The sequence below is a fragment of the Betta splendens genome, chromosome 22, assembly GCF_900634795.4.
Source record: "Betta splendens chromosome 22, fBetSpl5.4, whole genome shotgun sequence".
In the NCBI taxonomy this organism is placed as follows: domain Eukaryota; kingdom Metazoa; phylum Chordata; class Actinopteri; order Anabantiformes; family Osphronemidae; genus Betta; species Betta splendens.
In genome coordinates this window covers 5662972-5684208 of record NC_040900.2, presented here as the reverse complement: position 1 = coordinate 5684208, position 21237 = coordinate 5662972, and the positions used below count along the sequence as shown (strand labels likewise).

Below are 21237 nucleotides of genomic sequence, written 5' to 3'. Positions count from 1 at the left end.
GAGATGAGTAGGGAAGAAAAGTGGCATTAGGCAGGTCAGGCCTTCAGGGACCTTGTGTTTGAGGGTGTATTGCTTTAGTGCTGAATAGTAGCTGCAGGTCAATGCAAATAGATGCTGGTGGTGACATGTTGATAATTGTTGGCGGACTTTGGAAAATGTGCTGATCTCCAGGGAGGATCAAGGAAGCCCAGATCAATTGATACATGGCCCAAGACAAGGTCCTTTACTGTGCAAATACACAGCCAGCGGTGTTGTGTGTCAGTGAGATTATCAGGGTGAAACTGGACCAGGAGGATCGCTTACAACTTAGCACCCTCCATCTAAACTTCTCCAAACTCTCGTGTTAAACACACACGCTCTGTTTGAGTGTGGTTGTTTTACAAAAGCTTACACAGACAAAAACGGAAAACCAAGCGCTGAACGTTTGCCCCGTTCTGTCTGCTGCAGCAAATTACTGGGAAAGTACATCACACGCGAGACAGGAGGAGGATGTAAGCGAGCGAGTGGATGGTAAGGGAGGAGATAACCAGCGGGATCAATCACCGGATCATTTACCTGCAAGCACAATCTGCCCGAGCGTCAGCGTGACTGCTAAGATAAAAGCCAGATTTCCACACGTCAACAACAAATTGCCATTGGCATTCCATTTATGAGCCATCAAATGCCATCATATTCACTTCAACAAAGGAGGACTCCATCAGGTTGGATGGGTGGCCAGAATCTTTTAACAAGCGCTTCCCCATGAAAAGAGTCCATTTTGAATTCATAAAGGCTACCGTTTGTGGATTTGAATATCAAAAGGGGCGAGTACGGGGCCCCTTGACTGTTAAAGGCAGACTCCCATAGCTTGTACCAAGCAGGTGTGTGATGATCAATTATTAAGGATCCCGCTCTGGTTACTCTTAGTGGGAGGTGGAATTGGGAATTTGGGGGTTTGCACTGGTAGGGGCACATCCTTCTGTGGTGAACCTTGATGGGGGAGAGACAGTGGAGAACGGAGAGCAAATACTATTTACATAAAATTAACAGTTCAAAAGAATGAGTTCACACACCAATCAAACTTGTTAATTGACTGTCAATGGTGTGTCCCTGAATATACAACACAGCTACATTATTCATCTTAGGCCTTGACAGGGAAGACAGTCCAATTTGCATGCACGTTCTAAACATGATCAACAACCACAATGCCACATGCATTTTTAATAGGTCAGAGATGGAACCCGTTAATATTCATAAGGGTCAAACAATTGCACATGACATTAAACTTTCTATAACAAGGTAAGTATTTTTCAAATGCTAGTCTTAGCAGCCTAAATGGCCCACGGAGAAAAGGGAAGGATGTGCTCCGTTTCCCACACGTCCACGGCGCGTCTCTAATATTTGACGCCATAATTAAAGCACAGTGTAATCGAAATAGCTCTAAATAGTTAAAGCAAACATTATTATTTTTGTTATATTTGAGAGATGTTTTAATCAAAGATCAAATTTGCATAAACAAATTGTGATGATTATCAAAAGCTCTCAAGAAGTTGTCCTAGAAAATTTGAACCATTATTATTATTTATCTAAATTTTTGTCCTTAAATGGGTCAAAAAGTTAGTAGCAACAATAATAATCGTGACTGACAGTAACCAGACAGTAAGCCACGCAAGCTCACACGTTCCTTTATTTTTTACTGAGAGAACACCCAAAATGAGCTTCCCCTTCATGGACCTGTAGTTCATGGCTAAAACACCATCATTTGCCTAATAAAGCCAGAGTGACATGTCAAAAGGTCACACACCTCAAAGACATGCTCTCCCTCCATGTGCGTGAGTTGCAGACAGGAGCACACTCTATATGTAAATGTACCCAGGAAGCACCTGTCTGTGCCGCTGCCCTTAATGGTGTCTCATTTCAGACTGGTGTTTCTGAGGTGTTTCTAATTGCGGGTTTTTTTTTTTTTCGTCAAAGAGCTCCCAAGAATGACCAGACAGTGCCAGACTATATTCACATTGGTGTTGGAGCCCTCTGGGCCCCTATCGTGTTAAAGACGTCTCCAGGAGTCATTAGCGGAGCTTTGGAATGGTATAGATGAACTGGGCTGGCCTGGATAAAATGACCCGCTATCGACGAACAGTCAGCTTTTTCTCCCTGGTCCCAAGGACAGAGAGAGGTGGAAAACTGCCTCTCTGCATCAGATATGCTAATGGTCACATTTCTCCCCATTGAGACCTCATGCATAATTTAACCAGGTAAATGATAATACTAAACGTGTAAAATAGGTTAGATTAGTATTGTGCAACTTTTCTTTGTTGCAGGGACACATGCAACCAAGCTGCAGGGTTAGTGGTTAGTGGCAGTCCAGTATTAGCTACAGGGCGGCTAATTAAATGTATAATGACGTTCATATTTAAGATATGAAGATGCTTTGATGTCTGTTAATAACTGTTTCCAGACTTGAATGAAAATGCTTTTAAACTCACAGCCAAAAACTATTACTGAGTTATGAAAGCTTTTATGAAAATGTGAATATTATAAATGATAATGAATCTTAACATAATAGGATGTGGCCACTGCTGTAATACTATAATCTGATATATAAATTATACAGAAATGGGGCATGCTTCCACTTTGGTTTGCCACAAATTCCCACATTTTGTCTTGATTCTTTATTCTCTCTAGTAATCTTCCTTCCTTACTTCAATATTTTAAGGATGGCAAATAGTTCAAACCGGTGCAAAATGAGTGGATCAGAAAACTGAGGTTGAAGTTTTGGCTGAACGTATTTAAGTGCATATATTACTCCTGCGTTTTTGCTGGGGATTTGATGTGCAACGACTGTTTAATCCTTGTGTGGTGGATGGCAGTTTGTCAGGGATGTGCGCTGTGATTTCATCTTGAACTGGTTTCAAGTCTGTGGGGCTCTTTCAGCATTAGCGCATTCAAAGCAGATCACGTCTGGAAGTGAGAAACGATAAGAGATGGGCTCATGTTGTGCTGCGCCCCGAGGAAATCCTGCCTCTTCTGACACCTCATTCCTACAAATACCAACCTTTTTATGAGAACCACAACCTTTCTCCTCTCCACAGAATCTCTCCGCGTGTTATGCTTCTCATTTAAGGAGGTGGGAGATATTTGCTTTTTTTTATTTCCTCCTCATTTCTTCCTCTGTCTCATTCCTTTCCCGTTTCTGTTTGTGTTCCAGTTCGAGCTAACCCTTGTACGCTCAGCTGTCACACAGCATCAGTGTTACTTAAACTGCGACATACAGTAAATAGCTGTACAAAGTGCACAAAGAAAAGCATGCACGGGGCATTTCTGAATACATCCTCAGCTATAAGCATATATTCAAAGCACAATTCTTATGTTGACAAGTCAGAAGAATATTTAAAACAAATATAATGGCCCGTTGTTTGGGCTGTTTGTGGCAGATGCAGCCCCCACCTTTTCGGACCTATGTGTTTTTCTGCTGTCCTTGTGCATCTGCCCTCGAAAACGCCCACTGCACAGACACTGAACCATGTGGAAGAGTAACGCTGTCACGTCAGCTCTGGTCAACTTTATGCTGCTCAAGAATGGCACCAGGTACTCAACCAAGGTCAGGGGAGCCTGACTGCAGGATGCTCAGGGAGGCACGTCTGAACGACAATAATGAATTAATAAATACGCACATAAATCCTGGCATTGCATCATAAAAAAATGATAGAGATGTTTTATTTTTTTTAGTTGTTATTTACTCATGTTAAAATGGGGAAATGCAATAAAAACACATGAATAGTCAAGGTTGATGTAATAAGATTGTCTGTTGCCATGGAGCAGCGTGCCACACAGGAGATGCGCTGTGGCTAAAGAGTGATGGAGGGGCATGAGTTTTCATTGCGTTAGGCAAAATGCCCTGCTGCCTTCAACTGTCCCGACCTCACATTTTTTGACAAATTGGTTGTGAGGCTTTTACGACTGATGCACATATCGCAAAAATCATTTCTGCCAAGCTTCCTCTATGACCTGCCCGTGGGACATGACAAGCCCCTCCATGCATCGCTCTATCAAACCAAATCTTTCCAGGACAATGCAAATTATGACAAATTCCATCATCCTGCATTATGCGCTTTCCTGCTAATCTCCCTAATTCGAGAGAATCTAGGAGAGTCTCGCTGTTTCAGCTGAGGGGCATGTTGTCTGATTGAATGATGCTGAAACTGCAACCCTCAACCCCCATTTTTCTCCCTTCCCAGCTGTGGCCATCTCATCTCTTCTGTCTTTTCCCATTTTTCTTTTATTTGAAGCTACATCCCTCAGTCCGGCTAGTGATAGAAACACTAACTTAACCTGGGCACAAAAGAATAATGTCAACACAAAACGCAGTGGCACCGCCGTTACGGTGCAACTGTCAGTTGTGGTGAAGTTAAGCGAGAGTGAGTGTGCACAGGCACGCTGTGAAGGAGAAGACGACAGGGGAACATGTTTATTCTGGATAAGACAGTGTGTATGTCAAAAACAAAACAGGCTGTGACCCTGCAACATGGAGTTGTTGGTCCAGAGTGAGAGAAACTCACAGCCCCTCCAGTTAAACACAAACAAACGCGGTATAGTCTATAGCTGGTGATAAACCCAAGATGTAGAGGAGTGCTCACAAATCAATGATGAGTAACACACAGGCAAAACAAAATGAAAGACAGGACGGACAACACTGTACAAAATGCAGATGAGCAAAAACATGTGCAGTTCCTTCTCAGCTCAACAGATGGCAGTATGGCTTCACTAAAAATGGCTGCTGCAGCTTTAACAGTGCTGGAAACACAAAGTACACTGAGACAAGAGACAAGCTAGCTAGACAGCACAGAAGTCTCTGAGGGTTTTGTCTTCTCTTTTTTTCTTTAAGGATATTCAAAATATTAGCAAAAATAAGCCACAGATTCTATCAATGAAATGCAGCAATATGGAGGACAAATTATGCAAAAATAGATGAAAAACTAAAGAGAATTTTCATTGAAACGTCTCCAAGAATTCTCTCTATATTATTTTATTCTAAATAATAAAAAATATTGCAGCAATTACATATTAAGATTAAAAGACGTAAAAGAAAAAAGAGTCTTCACATTTCTATACTTTAAAAATGTTCAAAGTGTAATTTAGAAAAATATATGCACCTGAGCTAACACTATTCCCACTATGGCAAAGTAATAAAACACAATAAGCTGAGGATGTACTGAATCCCCAGTGAAAAACTGAGCAAATATTAACATTTTTGTCAGTGCATCAAATTCAACCCAATAAATGCTGACATGTGGAAAATATTGTGTTCTCCGTATTACATTGAATGAACTCTTACCCTGAGCAACTTCATTATATCACCTTGACTTGCAGGGATTGGCCTGGTGCTCCCTTACATAATAAATCTATAATATCAATAATAAATATATATTAAAAGTGAACATGCATGTTATGTCCACAGGAAAAAACATAGGAGCTGTATATTATTCATCTCCTCTTGTTTTTACCTCAATGACATCTGAAAAATGAATGACCCGGGTTAAAAGTTACTACTCCATGTGGAATTCATGACAACGCGAGCGGCCAGAAGTAAATGGAAAGTCCGACCAGGCTAAAAACCTCCTCAGCAAGCGGCGCTAAAGCGGCCGAGCACGCACGTGATCATGTGCAACCGGAGGCGCTGTCCGCCAGCTCCAACGTCTGCAACTGTTGGAAATGCAAAAAAAAAAAAAAAAAAAAGAACCCCAAACATGATGATAATGACCCGCCGCATGTGGAGGAGCACACGAGCAGATCCGGCTTCTGAAAGCTTCTATTATGTCACCATGTTTATCAGGGTTAAATAGATTTTGTGGGCTTGTTTCGGTGAAGAGGCTTTGGGTTGCAGCGACGTGGTCGGAGCAGGGGTCACACTCCCTCGTGCTGCTCCTTATTAGTTTCTGTATGTCAGCGCAGTGGCATGTATAGGTGCTGGAGCCCTTATTGTTCTGCCCCGCGTGTGCTTCGCCAGGACCATCTTCCGATCCGAGTGTCTTTGTGTGCGTCCGCACGTGCATTGTGTGTGCCTGAATGTGTGTACGCCCTGTCAACTATGCCCCCTCGTCACTGCAGGGGAAGGAAACACACCCGGGCAGCTCTGAATATAGTGGCTAGTTACCATAGTAATGGGATGGTCATACGTCTCTCCTCTCAAAGACAGTGATGGGAGTGGACAGGACACGCCGCTATGCTTTTTATCTATGCATTTGGTATTCAGTTATTTCATTCTGCAAATAAAAAGCCAAGCCACTCCACCTCTCCTTCCTCCGTATTCAAATAGAAAGGGTGAGATGGGAAGTAAATAGTTGGATATGGGGTAATAATTCACACATGGGAATACAAATAATTGATGTGTTTTGACTGAGTGTTTGTGATTGCAATTGTGATAGCGCGAGTGTCTTGGCAGATATGTGGTGTGGTGGGATCTGTACATGACGCTTTTCAGATGCCTTCTTGATGTCTCTGAACCATTCACCCCTCCACTGCTCATCAGCAGTGACAAAGTGAGAAGCAAACACACACACACACACACACACACACACACACACACACACACACACACACACACACACACACACACACACACACACACACACACACACACACACACACACACACACACACACACACACACACACACGCATGCAGCAGTGTGTGAGCCTGTATACTGTATATATGACAACTGATTCAGCTTATTTAAATGCACATGCTTGTGTTAATTCTATCCACATATTCACATATATAGATGACTATGTATTATTTATGTGTGTGTGTGTGTGTGTATTTCCACATCACTTATCATGCCTGTTTGCATGTTTTGTGCATGTAAGTGACTGAGGAAGTGGGATGATGGCTCTGGCTATCCTGTCCCTGCTTCCCATGGCTTGTTGACATGAACCAAGGCAGTCAGGCACCAATAATACATGAAGAGCTGTTCAAAGGCAATTAGGATCAGTTGTCAGGGCCAGGCCCATTAATGAGTGGGAGTGTGGCAGGGGCTGGGGCAGAGGCGCAGCGCCGGCGCACAGAGCCGATGCACTCTGACAGATCCAGTCCTTCCCCTGTCCTCGCCTGGTACAAGCCGATACCAGCCCGTGCCCACGTGGTGCTGGGGGAGCGCGGCTGAAGACGCACCGAGCGCTGCCGCAGCAGCTCGGCTCGGCCTTCGCGCGCTCACAGCAGGGAAGCGGCGCGGGCCATGTCGGAGGGAATGGAATTAAAACCGTCCCCTGAGCAGATTTGACCCCTCGCATGTACGCGTGCACTCTGAGCGCCCACCCCCCCCAGAGGCTCCAGCACCGTCTCAGGACGCAGCTACGGTACGAACGCGTCTCAATGCGGACAAACGCAAGCAATAATGAGGGCAAGCGATGAAGGTCGCGCATTTTGCCGTCCTTGCAGACATATTTATCCACCTGCACGTCACTCAGCTGTGCACCTGTCACGTCACTCATGGACGTGCCACAATGGGTCACCTATGACTCTCTTTAACGACCACAGCAGTTTACTTTGTCACCCGGCCAGGTCCTGCCACAAAGGGCACACAGGTGTACAGTATGTGTGTGTTGGTGCGTCTCTGGCAGGCCTGGCCTCGGGGCATACATCTGACATGCCATTGTGCTAAGGTCTTACTGGGTTTGATCAGTGTGTTTCTTGTGTGTGTCCGGTTCAAGTGAAGACAGCTGACCTAGTGTTTGGGTAGGATAAGTAAAGCCTACAGAGACGGGGAAGGAATCAATGCTTGCTGGGGAAAAGGCTCTGTGGTGAAGCTCGACTGTCAGTCAAAACCGTTCTGATTCTCTCTAGACAAAAGGTTCAACTCGCTGCACACAATCCAGGCATTCAGGAAAAAGGAAAACAGCCACGCTATTCTACTTGTGCCTTCAGCGAAATGAAAGGGGAAAAAACAAATCTGTGTTAACAGCTTCCAGTGCAACTAGGAGCAAGTAACTACACGTGATGAAGAGCGCCGTGGTCCTGAGTAGCCTTCAATCTCACCACGGCTCAAACCGCTGAGCCTTCAAGAACTCATTTTTCATCGACTCAATTACTCGACAACTGTTCCTCTCCTGGCCCCATCCCTTCCTCCCTGCCTCCTCTCCCCTCCTCCTCGGCTGGAAGTGATCATTTGTTCTTTTATTAAAGTTGATAACATCCCTTGCATTGTCAGAGTGTGCACGCTGGAGAGCCGCCCCTACTGTTCTAGCCTCCAGCATTTTGTATTATTGGTGCATTATTTCACGCATGCCCTCCTCTTTTATCAAGCGCTTTTGAAGTAATGTTAATAGACTAGAAAATTGAGACATTTATGAAGTATAGGCTGTGTTTATGAAAAAATCCATAAAGTATGACAGGGGAGAGGTGAGATAAAAGCAAGGTTTTAATAGATTATGGCAAACAGGGGAGAGGCGTCAGATGCTGACAGACACCTCCTCCGAGATGCCTCATATTTTATGGGATTAATTTTGTTGTATTAGAAATGAAGTTAAATGTCCTAATTAATCTGTTCGTGCTGCATGAATACCTCCCTGAATGCACACGCACACACACACACACACACACACCCTTGGCTAATTACTCTGCAGTGGTAATTGAGGTAGATGTATTCTCTAGATGCAGGAAGGTTGGGGGTGTCTGACGCGGCGTTGGGAGTCGGGCTGGTGCGATGTGTACGTTGGCTCTTTTACAGTTGTGAAACACAACAACAAACCATAAAACCAAAGCACTTAGCTTAATTTCTGCTATTCATCACTAAAAATGTTGTTTTTTTTCCTTTTGCTTTCCCACTCACCACTCTAGCTCATATTCAGCTGCCAACCCATTGATTACTCACAATAAAGAGGCATAGTTATGCATGTGCTCACTTCACAAACTCATAATCTACCATTTGTTCTGCCACAATATTTTTAATGGTGGTGCATTACTTAAAAACACAGATTAGAATTGATTCCTAACAGGTATGTCCTGTGGTTGTATCTTAATCTCTTTGGATGCACATGGCTCTGCTTCACTGCAGCTCTGCCAGGCCTCTGAACTCTCCATGGAGGGGGACAGACAGCGCTTGGGTCATTGTTTTTAAGACATTTACACTCCTATAAGAGGATTATTCAAATTCTCCCACCCACCGCCGCGCACTCCTTCCTTTGATGCTAATTGTCGACGTCAGATCGACTCCACTCCCGGTGCCTCACAGTCCACTTTGTCAATTTTTTTAAAGAATTCAATGCAAATCCTATTGGGGGGCCTGCGCGAGAGCGTCTGCCATAATATTGACTGTCACTCACAATTAGGGGAATGAAGCAAGGGGTTAGTGTTCACCAGCAACCTGAGGCGAGCGCAGGCAGCTCCCCAAACACATCATGCACAATCTGATCAGTAAGTATAATTTCCAAGTAAATATCCCAGGGGTGAGCCACTTACCTTAACAGAAAAGAGGAGATGTTTAACAACATACACCTGATAGTCTCCCTATTCAGATCTGGCGTGGCTATTGTGTTTCCCCCCATAAATGCAGCTCCAAAGGGAACGTGACCGAACAGGCAGGAAGACATTGAAATGCGAACGTCCTGCAGTTTGATACTTCAGCTGTTAAGTTTAACTTAGGTACAATAGGTCAATTTTTTCCATCTAGCAACCCATAAGTGCAATTGTCTGGACTAAGTGTTATTAGTACAAATGGATTCATGTCTAACAATGCGAAGCATTGATGGCTGAAGAAACAGAATCGCAAAAGAATCGTTCAAACGCTACGTCCAGGAAAACGCAGTAATCACTTTTCTTCCCTTTAAAAGCCCACCATTACCAGGCTTTTGTTATAATGACAGAATCTGTTCTGATAGTTTGAAACAAAAAAACGACGTCTGACAGCATCTTCTGTTGTTGATGTAATAAAAAGTGGCATTTCTCATATCTTAATTAGATTATGCAAATTGCATCTGAAACAAATGACAGTTGAATTGGCATTAGATCTCTGATAAATACGACAGCGCAACAACACAATTAGTGGCAAGACTTTTTTGCTATCACACTAACAAATAATATATTATTCCAAAGTCATATAAACTAGTAAATACATGTCGATCAGTTAAACATCTGTATAAATGCTAATAGCAAACGTTTAATTAAATTACCCTTTTTGTCTTTATAGCTTGTGGCTTTTACCTAAACTAATGCCATATTATACATTACCATACAATACACTATGAGGCCTACAGCTTTGACATTATAAAGGTTAACTAATTCTTTAAATCAAGTTAGATCTGAATCTATCAGCCAACTTGACAGACAGTCAGCTCGTCGTTCCCAAGAGCCGGAGCTGAGAGACACGCGAGCGAAGCAGACGGATGGACGCGCGGACGGAGTCTGAAGGTCCACCGTCCATCAGATGCCAGTCCTTAATGTGTCTCTCTAGCTCCAACTGGACCATCGATTTTACTGAGGACTTACAGTGGCCGGACACTGTGCTGCAGGACTGGACACTCAAAAGCCTGCACTGGTCCCAGCACAGCGAGAAAGGGGTTCATTTGTATCACTAACAGAAAACACTCACTGGACATTTATTCTTGTCATTTTTAGTTAGTTAGTTTCAGTTACACACCTCTTTCAAAGAGCGGGAAACTTCTTTGAATTTCACAACCAGTGAATGGGGGGAGCTCCCGGTTATTTGGTCTCAGGCAGCAGCCTCTGTTGTTGCTAGAGCCCTGTCGTCATGGTGTCACACAGCAACAGTCGCCAAGGGAAATTGTCATTAAGACAGAGTAAATGCCGTAATGGGGAGAGGAGGGGCGGCGCTCCATGCTTGCTCACAGCAAGGGGGTAATTGTATCAATATGTAAAAATCTGTAGCTGCACTGAAGAGTTGTTAATACATTTTTGATCAAATTAAGTCATTGCGGCGTGGAGGAGGAACAGGCAACACAGGGGTCGCATGAAGCGCCGCACTCAGTTCAGAGCAGGCGAACTCATCTCATTGTTTCCCCAAATTGCTTTGGATATGAATGAGTATTACAAGAATGAGAGATTAGACGGTTTCCCAGAGACAATAGCACGTGCCCACAGCTGACTTCAATTTCATGTCTCAATGAGACACTAGTAGAGGGAATCAAACATTGCTGGGGTGTTAAGAGCAGACGTGACTTAGTAAGTTGCAACTCAGGAATCCAAAGTGCACTAGACCCTCTGAGCTGCGCAGACACTCTGACGAGATAGGCCGTCAGGCCCGAAACGGATGGCTAATCCACACATGTTCTCACTCATCAAGGATTTGGTTGCAGGATCAAGGACAGTGTGGAGGAGATGGACACTACTCTTGTTGACAGTACCTTGACAAGTGTAATCCCATATAATACACACTGGGTAAACAAAACACCAAGCCGACCGTGCAACCGCGGCCCACACTTCCTCTGTTCCGCCCTTTGAATCAGGCATTCTTTCTGGTTTTGAAACAATATGAAAGAAGTTCGACTTGGTGCGTTGCAAAGAAGTACACAGAGGGGTACATGCTGCCCAGCTTAGCGAGGATACATATTTACATGGATACACAAAAGTAGTAATGAGGACAAACTATCACACGGTGCAGAAATCACATGCATCTGCGCGGATGCCAGCTGTACACAAACAGGGACAATAGAGATGAACACAAAGTACTGCACGCAAGCTGAGTCAGGAACAGCAAAGCGTCATATGGTCCAACTTTTGTCTGCATTACTTAATTTTTTCACTGCGTACCTGAAATGTTCTGTGTCTATACTGTAAATAGGTGAACAGATGAATGTGTTAATTCAGTGCCTCTTACCCTGAAGGCCTGGCTGTAGGGTCCGATGTTGGCTGGGGCCCAGTGGGACACGCTCTGTACGTGCAGAGCGTCTCTCTGATGGAAAGCGCCTTCCTCTGGCGGCTCCGTCCAGCGGTGGAGGAGACAGTCCATCCGCAGCAGCTGACCGACAGGAAGCGCGGCCTGGACGCACACCCTAGGAAGAAAATCGGAGAAATGTAGGGAAGGCGACAGATGGGGTGGGGTGGGGGGTGGGGGGGCTTTACCTGGCCGGAGGGTTCACGCCGAAATGCGTCTTGTAGACGGCGTTGAGCGAACCGAAGTCGTCCATGCTCCTCACATACAGATGGACCAGGAGGACGTCCTTCAACGTCCAGCCTCTGCCGTCCAGCTCACCTACACACAGGAAGCGCCACAGTCAACCCCAGCCCCTGTTTGTTCATCTAACCTAAAGCTTCTGTCTACTGCGTTTTTATGACCAAGGATGTGCTCTGTCCTACATGCGCGCCTGTAGCCGATAAGCAATTTCGTGCAACGGATCCCTTCAGAGCGCCGCGCTATACCTACAAACAGCCTCATTTCAATGCCATCACCACTGTTGCTCGGAGGTGGGTAGTTAAATAGATTTCTTCCAGGCACCGGAATCCACTGTGGTAACGGTGTTTGTCCCTTTCTATAAAGTGCAGCCGAACAATATGTGAGCACATCGTCGGCTTTGGATGCAAACAAAAGCACAATGGCTCAAAAGCGAGGCCGTTCTTCCTACAAGCGTTTGAAAGCGCTTCAAGTTTGTTTTTCCCTTTGCCAACACCAGCGTCTCAGACTACTTCGCGCTCATACAAAAGAAGCTGTTCATTAAATATTAACTTGTTTAATATTGTCTCTGCACGGTGAAAGCTGTTCAGCTGAGCACCACGATAAACATTAAATATGCTTTTCATCTTTTGCTTCTTTTTCTCCATCAAAAAAAAAGAGAGAGAGAAAAAAAAAACAAAAGAGCAAAGAGACTGAGATACAGCGTGAAAGCGTGCACTTTTAAACTTCTGCAGGGCAAAACACAAATCCACACAACATGACGGCACTGTGTGTGTATTTAAAGAGCCTGGATTTAACATGCTTGTCCTTGGCCAGGCCAACTCGTCAGCGCTTGTGACGGACGCCGTTCGTGACGAATGCAGCCCTGCGTTCTGCGCTGACAAGCACTTTTGAAGAGGGAACAACTTCTCAAGCCCCGCCACACCTCCCCATGTGTGTTTAACAAAGCGGCAGGGAAAAGCTGAGAACTGTTTCCAATACAAGCTGCTCCTTTGTCTTTAAAAGCTGAAGCAAAGATCGCTGATTAATTGGCTATATTGTGCTGCTGAAATGAGCCATGGGCAGAGGAAATCTGTATTTAACAAGGTTGAGGCTCAAAGGGGCCAGAAATTATTTTCTAGCAGACCCTTGTGGTTTCGTTGGGTAGAAATATTTGAAAACCTGTCCACAGCTCAGTCTTGTGCTCTCTGTCTCTCTGACACTTTTCCCTACTTTGCAGTTGCGTGAAAGCTGCCGATGTCTGGTCCTGGATCCCGGCATTTTGGCTCCGAAGGCCGCTGACGCCAGAGATCCACTGGTAGCCTCTAGAGCTTCTGGGTGACCAGGATGGGGGCAAATCTGAGGAAACAGAAGCACAGTGAGCACCTCAAACAGTTACAGTAATATTGTTAGATCACAGGACAAGCAAAATGTAATTTCTGCTCTTGCTATATGAGAGCAAATGCATGTGTATGTTGTTCATGCTGCGCAGTCGCAGAGTCGAAATGACAGCTCTTGTCAACCAGTCACTCAAAAACACCAGCGTCATGACACCGGCCGCATGACACAGATTCAGAGTGTAGTCACCGCACACACGCAGGCATAGAACGCGCACATACATGTCAGCGTGCGAACGTCTCACAATAAATGAATCTCACCGTGGCCTTGCTGACAACTAAGGTCGTGATTTGATGTAAATTCTTGCTGGTCGTCTTCGGCTCGATCAGCATATTCCACCTCCTCAGTCATCCTGTCAATGGCATTCTGGCAAGGACAACTACCAAGGGGCAGAGCTCTCACCACCACATCCTGCAATAAAGCACCACGGGGAATATATCAGGCCAAACGCCCACCAAAGAGAGCGGAGCCTTTTGCAAAGACAGACAAAACGCTGTATAATTAGCCAATCTTTTCAAACACCCCAGCAAGCCGGCTGTGTGTGTCAGTCTTTCATGACAAGGGCCCAGACACACATAACTTCAAGGTGAATGAATATGAAACAACATGCTAACATATTCGCGGTTCAGGCGAAAAGGGAGTGGTGTTTTCTGATACTGTAGATTCAATCACGCAGGCTGTCAGTCACGGCTCCTGACTAGATGGGGGAGACATGTTTTGGATGTCACCATTTCTTCCCCCCTTTGTTCACTTGTACTTCTCCACTCGGCAACTTCTTTAAATAGAAAATCATTACCATTCTCTTAAGCATACACGCTACCTGCCAAATCCTGCTGGGGCGTCACACATTTAAATACAGATTTCCTCAGTGCCCCCTTCACGCTGCCCAGCGCTCATTCACCCCCCCTCATCGGCTGTCAACTGCGCTAGGCCATATGATAATCAAATTAATTATACTTCAGCCCTTCTCTCCTGGCCAGTATGAAAAATAGCTTGACTAGCATTAACGGAGGGCAAATGATGGCGGTCCGTCCCCACCCCCTGAGCCCGGTGCGGTTTCCTCTAGTGTTGGTGTCAACGCAGATATGTCACCCTGACGAGAAGAGCTTCAGAAGGCTGAATCAGGGGCAGGTTCTCCCCTGGTTGCTCCCCTCCCTCCTCTCCCCTGACAGACCCTGGATCTCCCTGCTCTTCCCGCAGCAACCTGGGGGGGGCCACAGGGGCTGTGGGAGTGTGTTTTGCACGATGGGGGGTGGGAGTGGCGGCGGCGTGGGGAGTAAAAAAAAAAAAAAAAAACCATATAGCTGTAGGGAGTGATGCTGCAGGGTCACGGGCGCTGTGGGATGGGGGTATGTTTTCTGTCTAACGATCCCAGCCCCCACTAAACACGCACACACACACAGATGAAGACATTATCATGTGTTGTGAAAGAAAAAAAACAGTATGGTGCACATGGAGCACTTCCTGTCATCAGCAGCACTCATCACCTAGGAGGCATCTATTACTGCACAATTTGAACCGGAGCAATGCACATAAAGGGCTCGGCATCTAACGCAGAGCAATTCCACTAATAATTTCACCATGCTAGAGTTGTCTGTTCTTCTGAGAGACAAAAATGTTTGGTGATGTTCCTATTCCACTTGGTAAAGCCCCATTCAGCGCTTTCCGATACACCGAAAGCCAATTTCTGCTGCCTCCTCGCAACCCCCGCCTGTGTCCGCTTAGCCAGCTACCTGAATGCAAAGCGCCTTAATGTGAGCAGACATGTTTATTAAGCTGGGCCTAGTTTCAGGCTGCAGTGAATATTGCAGACGTCAAAGTAGGCCATGTGGGGCTAGAGGAGAGAGCGTAAGGGATGAAGGGAGAGACCCAGAGCAAGAGAGTGCAGTACAGAGACAGGGAGAGACCCTCTGGAGCCTGATCTGAACCGTGCCCTACAGTGCTGTGTTTCTGTTCTCCCCCGACAAAGTTATCACACACCGAAGGGTGTTGTTCTTGTATTTGTTTTACCCTCGGAGCGTTTTAACGGAACCTGCCCCAAAGCAGCGCAAACTTTCTGTTGTAAAATTATTGATTTGGCATCGAACGGCACTGATCACATATGTGGAACCCGAGTTATAATTGTGGATTCTTTCAGATGTCCGACTCACGCTGTCTTTGCTTTCGCTGTGCATCTCCGTGAAGCGCAGGTAGCCAACTGGAGCAAAGGCATCTGCTGAGTGGATCACTGTCTCTGCTGCATCACTGCACACACACACACACAAAACTTGCATATATTTTTTGTAGAAACTTCACTTTTTGATTTTACTGCAGTCAGATGACAAGCACACATTTTGGAGAATTTCTGCCTTACTTACATAATAATCTTCTTTTTGAAGAGAGGGCAATCAAGGGTAAAGGTTTCATACTCTCCTCCTTCTCCACATATATGGACTCCGTAATTCTGGGAGAGCTATTAAAAAAAAATAACATTAATGAATTTTGCATGACTTTGCATTAGGTGAGGCATAGAAACACATGGAGATAGCAGAGTTTAATAAGGAGGCAGAGTATCTACCAGTCTGTGACCTGTTTCAGATAAGGTTCCATGTCAGCCAGAGGTTTTCCTAAGTGCTTCTCTGGATCCAGTCCTGGTACCCAAGTGGGACACACACACACACACACACACACACACACACACACACACACACACACACACACACACACACACACACACACACACACACACACACACACACACACACACACACACACACACACACACACACACACACACACACACACACACAGAGAAAGAGAGAAGCCTGATCAGGGCCAGAGAACGGTGATTAAAGATGACAGGCAGGGAAGTTTACGGGCAGTCGCACAAACACGCACGTAAACCTGCACCCTGGATCTATTTGTTTGACTTTGCAAGTAGTGTACACAGATCTCTCCGGGTAAGGGCAACAGTTTTCAATTGCTGGCCGCAGACCCACCCCAAACCCTTTTGCCTGCACCCCCCAAACTGATCCAGTTCCCTTTGAGAACATAAACTCTGGAAAGAGATCTTGTTTATTTGCCTTTTCCCTCCCCTTCCCCTGAAATGGTGCATGGAGGTGACTCATAAGCATGTGAGAGAAAAGGAGGAGGGTGGAGGAGAATTTGTCCAAACTAAAACACCAGCTCACCAGGACTCACTCCTCAAGCAAAAAAGAAAATCAAGCAGACCTGAATCAGGCTTGTTTTAAGAAAAAAATCAAAGAATCTTGATTCCCTCATCTTCAGCGTCTTCTATTTCCTTTCTAATAATTGATTGACACACTAATTAACCAGTGAGTGAAATTTAGATGTGAAAGTAATGTCATCACAAGAAAAATCAAAACTAATAATTTTTTTGAAAATGAGACACAGTTCCTCCATTTCGAGGGAAAGCATAGTCATGTATGTTCATGTGTTTAATTAGAGGCACAAAGTTAATCGTAATGTGAGAATCACACTTCTCTCATGGCCTGACAACCTCAAAGGTTAATGTGTCATCCATGAGCCCCATGGGGAGCAATAGAGGGGAGATGAGATGGAGGAGAGAGGGGACTTGAATGGAGGAAGCTGCATCCCATCACAGTTTCATCTTAACCCTGGCTGCGTGGCTCCTCTGGGCCAGAGTGGCCCAGCCCTAGGAGGGAGCGCATCGGGACCACAGAGGAGGGAGGGGTGGATGGTGGAGGAGGGCTGAGACTGGAGAGGGAGGGAGTGAGCAGGCCCTTATTCTCTTCCCAGGGGATCTTTGGTCTTAATTAGTGTGAGAATATCTAATCTCAACATCCTCTCATCTTAACCCTGCCACAAAGGTAATAAGGAGGAAGAAAAAAAAGCATTAAAATTCAATCCAATTTAAATATCCTCTTTAATTAGTCATGCCTTTTAACAAATTTTAATAATTGGCTCCAAATTGCTGAGGGGATGCCGCCTTTTCTAATATGTTCATTAACTTTGCTGCTCTTAAATAATATATGATACGCAAATTGATATTTACAAGGAGGACGATGGAAATCGAAGAAGATGGGAGTGAGTGATAAGACGGCAGCGCGCTGTAGACGGCATTAATGTGAAGGCATTTCTCTCAAGACCACTTAGCACTTGTGTGAGTGTTTTCTCAATTGATATTCCTGACTGACTTAAGGTTACTGAAGCCATTTGGAAACGAGGGTGGGCGGAATGGGCTTCCCCTTGTACAACACATGCTTTGAGAAGCCTTTGAGTAGCCATTGGTGTGAGCCTTCAGCAATCTAACACTGCTCATTTACATGATCTTCACATTTCTGTCTTCCCTGAACCTGTTTTACAACTTGACCTAAACCCAATTACCTAACCTCATTATGCCACATTAAACCCAAATAAGCCCACAAGAAGCTGCCATTAGTCTGCCACCAGAGACAGTAAGACCGCACTTTGGAGAGAGGAGCTTCCCTAAGAGAGACCGAGAGGAATAGTTCTCCTTTAAAAGGCCCCTTTTACTCTGTATTATCCTATAAAACTCCAATTAAATTCAGTGAACTTTAAAACCACCGAGTTCAGTAATGAGGGGGAGCATTTTCTGAAAAACCTTGTTGGCATTTAGAGGGTTGAAATTAGTGAGGAATAAAAACTTTACCAGGAAACCAGGAGCTATTTAGACATTCCAGTTTGTTTTGTAAAACCTTTTAAAACCAATTCTCGCAAACTCAGCTCTTACTTCTGCTGTTACTGAAGTTAAATATTTCCTACTAATCCCTCTTCACAATCATGATCGACTTTTCCCTGCCTTTATGAGCTTGATTTATGTAAACCCACGGCACTAAGTTGCTCATTTAATTGAAACTACCTGCGATTTTGCTTACTGAACCTAAAGCTAAATTAAAAGCCAGGAGATCGTAGATACTGTCTGAGCTGAGTTGAGCGCAGAATCGCAGACATCCCTGGGTTGTCTTAAGATCTGGCGTGCCAGCTGACAGCTCGCCTTTAATCCCTGCCTTCAGAGAGAAAAGGCAGAGAAAATTGGATTCATGATGTGTAACATTTTAGCCTTTAAATGGATGAAATAAGCATCTCCTCCTCAGAAGGTGGAGCCTTTAAACAAGGCCATCGAAGACCCCCACCAAAACAATAGCTGTACGCCATCAACTAATCTTCACAAGTAAGAGAAAGAAATACAGAGCAGAAAGGAAGAGAGAATGAGAGAAGGCACAATAAGATTAAGGCTGAAATTTGTCTGGCTCTTATCTGAAATTCACTGTGAACAAAATAATAGGCAGCAAGAATTGCACAATTACATCGAAATGATTTTTTTTTTAACGTACTGTAACAAATCAAAATGGGACATGGAGCGTAGTAGGAAGCAGGAAAACTAACTGTGTGAATTAATAAATAAACTTGGCCTTTAGAGAATTCAACAGTTCATTAACATCAGTTAATACTGGCAAGAAAGGAGACTAATAGTACTAGGAGAGAACATTTATTATAATATTTACATTGAACTAAAATGACAAACACTATAAGTATCATTAAAAGTGTCAGAACGTTTTGCTTTTATTGTGGTAGAGACAACGTCAACCACAGATAATTTGAGTTTGCCCAGTGAAATGACAGTGATGATGATTGGCCTGACTTCGATGACAGCACAATTAATTTCACGAGCAAATTGCACCTGGTCAGTTAATACAGTGTCAGACAGTGTTTCAGTCTTGGCCATCGCGCTCCAGCTTTGTGCCTGGTGTTGTTTCTCATAATCATCTGTCATATCTGCAGCATATCAGTGCAATATTCCTGGCTGATGGTGCTGAGCTGCGCTGTGACAAGGACTGGTACAGGACTTGACTGCCCTGTGTGCATGCCACAGGTACCGTGTCATTCTGGATTGGATGACAAGCACTAATGCACAGTGTATTACTCTTTATTTATCCAGCTTCCCATCTATCATAAGACTTGGCTTAGCCTTGGCGTAGCTCAAACATTCCTCAGCTCAGTGGAGGAAGCTGAAGAAAAAAAAAAAAGACAGTGTATTTTGGATTAAAGTTTCTTTAAATACCGGAAAGAAAATGTGCTACTTAAATTGCCCATTCCCACCATGTTCAGTAAATTTTCTATAATGTCTTTAAACATTAATTGTCCTTTAAGTATATATTAAATTATCATTGCCTTTAATTGGATGAGGTGATCAGTGAAAGCAAATTTGTGACATAAATTCCCCTCTACCAAGCACAAAGGCTACGATCGTGGGAAGAGCAAAGGATCACGCAGTGATAAAAGGTTTCCTGGCTGCTAGACCTTGATTTCACACATGCCAATTATCTCTGGAGCTGAGGACCAATTAACGACTGAACCTGTGCTCTCGTACACACCTGCACTAATCAATCAATTAACTAATTACATGAATATTTAATAGTCGCTTTTGGAAATGCCAATTACCATGGTTAGCCTAAGAGATATTTTATTACAAAGAGATAGTCCACCAACAGAGACGTGCATTTCCCTTGGAGGGAAATCCATTTTTGCTAATTGGAAGTATTTTCTGACATTCATAGGCTTAGCCTCCGATGGCTGAACTTTCTTCACTATGCAATTTGGTATCTTCAAAGACTAAAATCTTCTTTTTCTCTTTTGTGGTTTTAGGCTGCCATCGGCACGCAAATGAACACTTCCAGCGAATTCACTTAAAGGATCATCCTGAATTTGGACAGCTGTCTTTTCACTAGAGGGATTTGCCATGAAGGAATATATCCTCCCTTGAGAAAGATTTTTTTTCTTGATCCATTCACCACTAATTTCCACCTGTCTTCCTGAGTACCTAATGAAGAAATATTAATCTTGAATAACTTCCCACCCTATTCAGACCACATCGTAACCACACAATACTACCGCAGAATATCACAACCTACTTTGGCCGACAGACTTATAGCCTGTCTAGTGAGGTCTTCACAAGTAAATCCCTCAAATCTCTTTCTCTTGCTCGCACACAAATGCACACAAACACCAAAGGCCACCAGGTACGGCCCTCTGTCACCCAATCTGCTCTAAACTGCACACCTCACTGCTCAGACCTGCTCCCACCAAAGCTGCAATTATATGCTGCCTAAAATGCCCTGGGCGCTTACACCACTATTCAACTCTCTCCTTTCTAATTACTAGTGCCTCAGGACAGGTGAGGAGTCAGGGCCGATAAGATCTTTTCTCTTCACGTAGCCAAAACACACACGCACACACACTCACACAAACACCTACAGTGGGAGGCCAAGATACACATTCAGCTGCACCCAAGGTGATTTTCCTCTCTAATTATAATCTTGGAAAAAATGTTGAGAATTTGCTTTTAGACGAAGTTGTGTTTAGAGTAGAGATCTTGGCAGAGGTTCGGTTTCTGGGGTGAGTGAGGCCTTCAAGGATTTGTTTTTTCTCCAGTAAATATTGTCAGATGGATGATTTGGCACTATGACCTATCAATTCAAAGCTTCCATCCAGGTTAAAGTGTAAATAAAAAAATGCGTAAACAATAATCTGGAAAACATGAATTCTGACATCATCTCTTTTCTGACAGGAACCTGAGAACTCATAATTTATTAGCAAAAAGTCCTCAATCATTATGCCATTAAAAATGAGAAATGGCTCCAGCAAATAAAGTACCAAAGATAAATGGGATGACAAGTGCATTGGATGAGAGGTTATTTGAACAGTGTTGAAAGATATGCAGAATATCCTGAATGTGCTGCTCAGCTCTGTGGGTCATCAGTCAGCCATGGACC

The 21237-nt window shown here is 44.3% G+C and overlaps 1 protein-coding gene across 1 annotated transcript in view; it reads right to left on the bottom strand.

Annotated features, from left to right (window-relative positions):
• Positions 1-21237, bottom strand: part of dph6 (diphthamine biosynthesis 6) — a 45774-nt gene that overhangs the window by 10338 nt on the left and 14199 nt on the right. Inside the window, exons 6-12 of the mRNA XM_029138972.3 lie at positions 16049-16110; positions 15838-15932; positions 15631-15724; positions 13741-13891; positions 13316-13441; positions 12055-12184; positions 11810-11984 (exon numbers count right to left, since the gene is read on the bottom strand). Of these exons, the coding sequence (XP_028994805.1) occupies positions 11810-11984; positions 12055-12184; positions 13316-13441; positions 13741-13891; positions 15631-15724; positions 15838-15932; positions 16049-16110 (833 nt within the window). The remainder of the gene's footprint in view (positions 1-11809; positions 11985-12054; positions 12185-13315; positions 13442-13740; positions 13892-15630; positions 15725-15837; positions 15933-16048; positions 16111-21237) is intronic.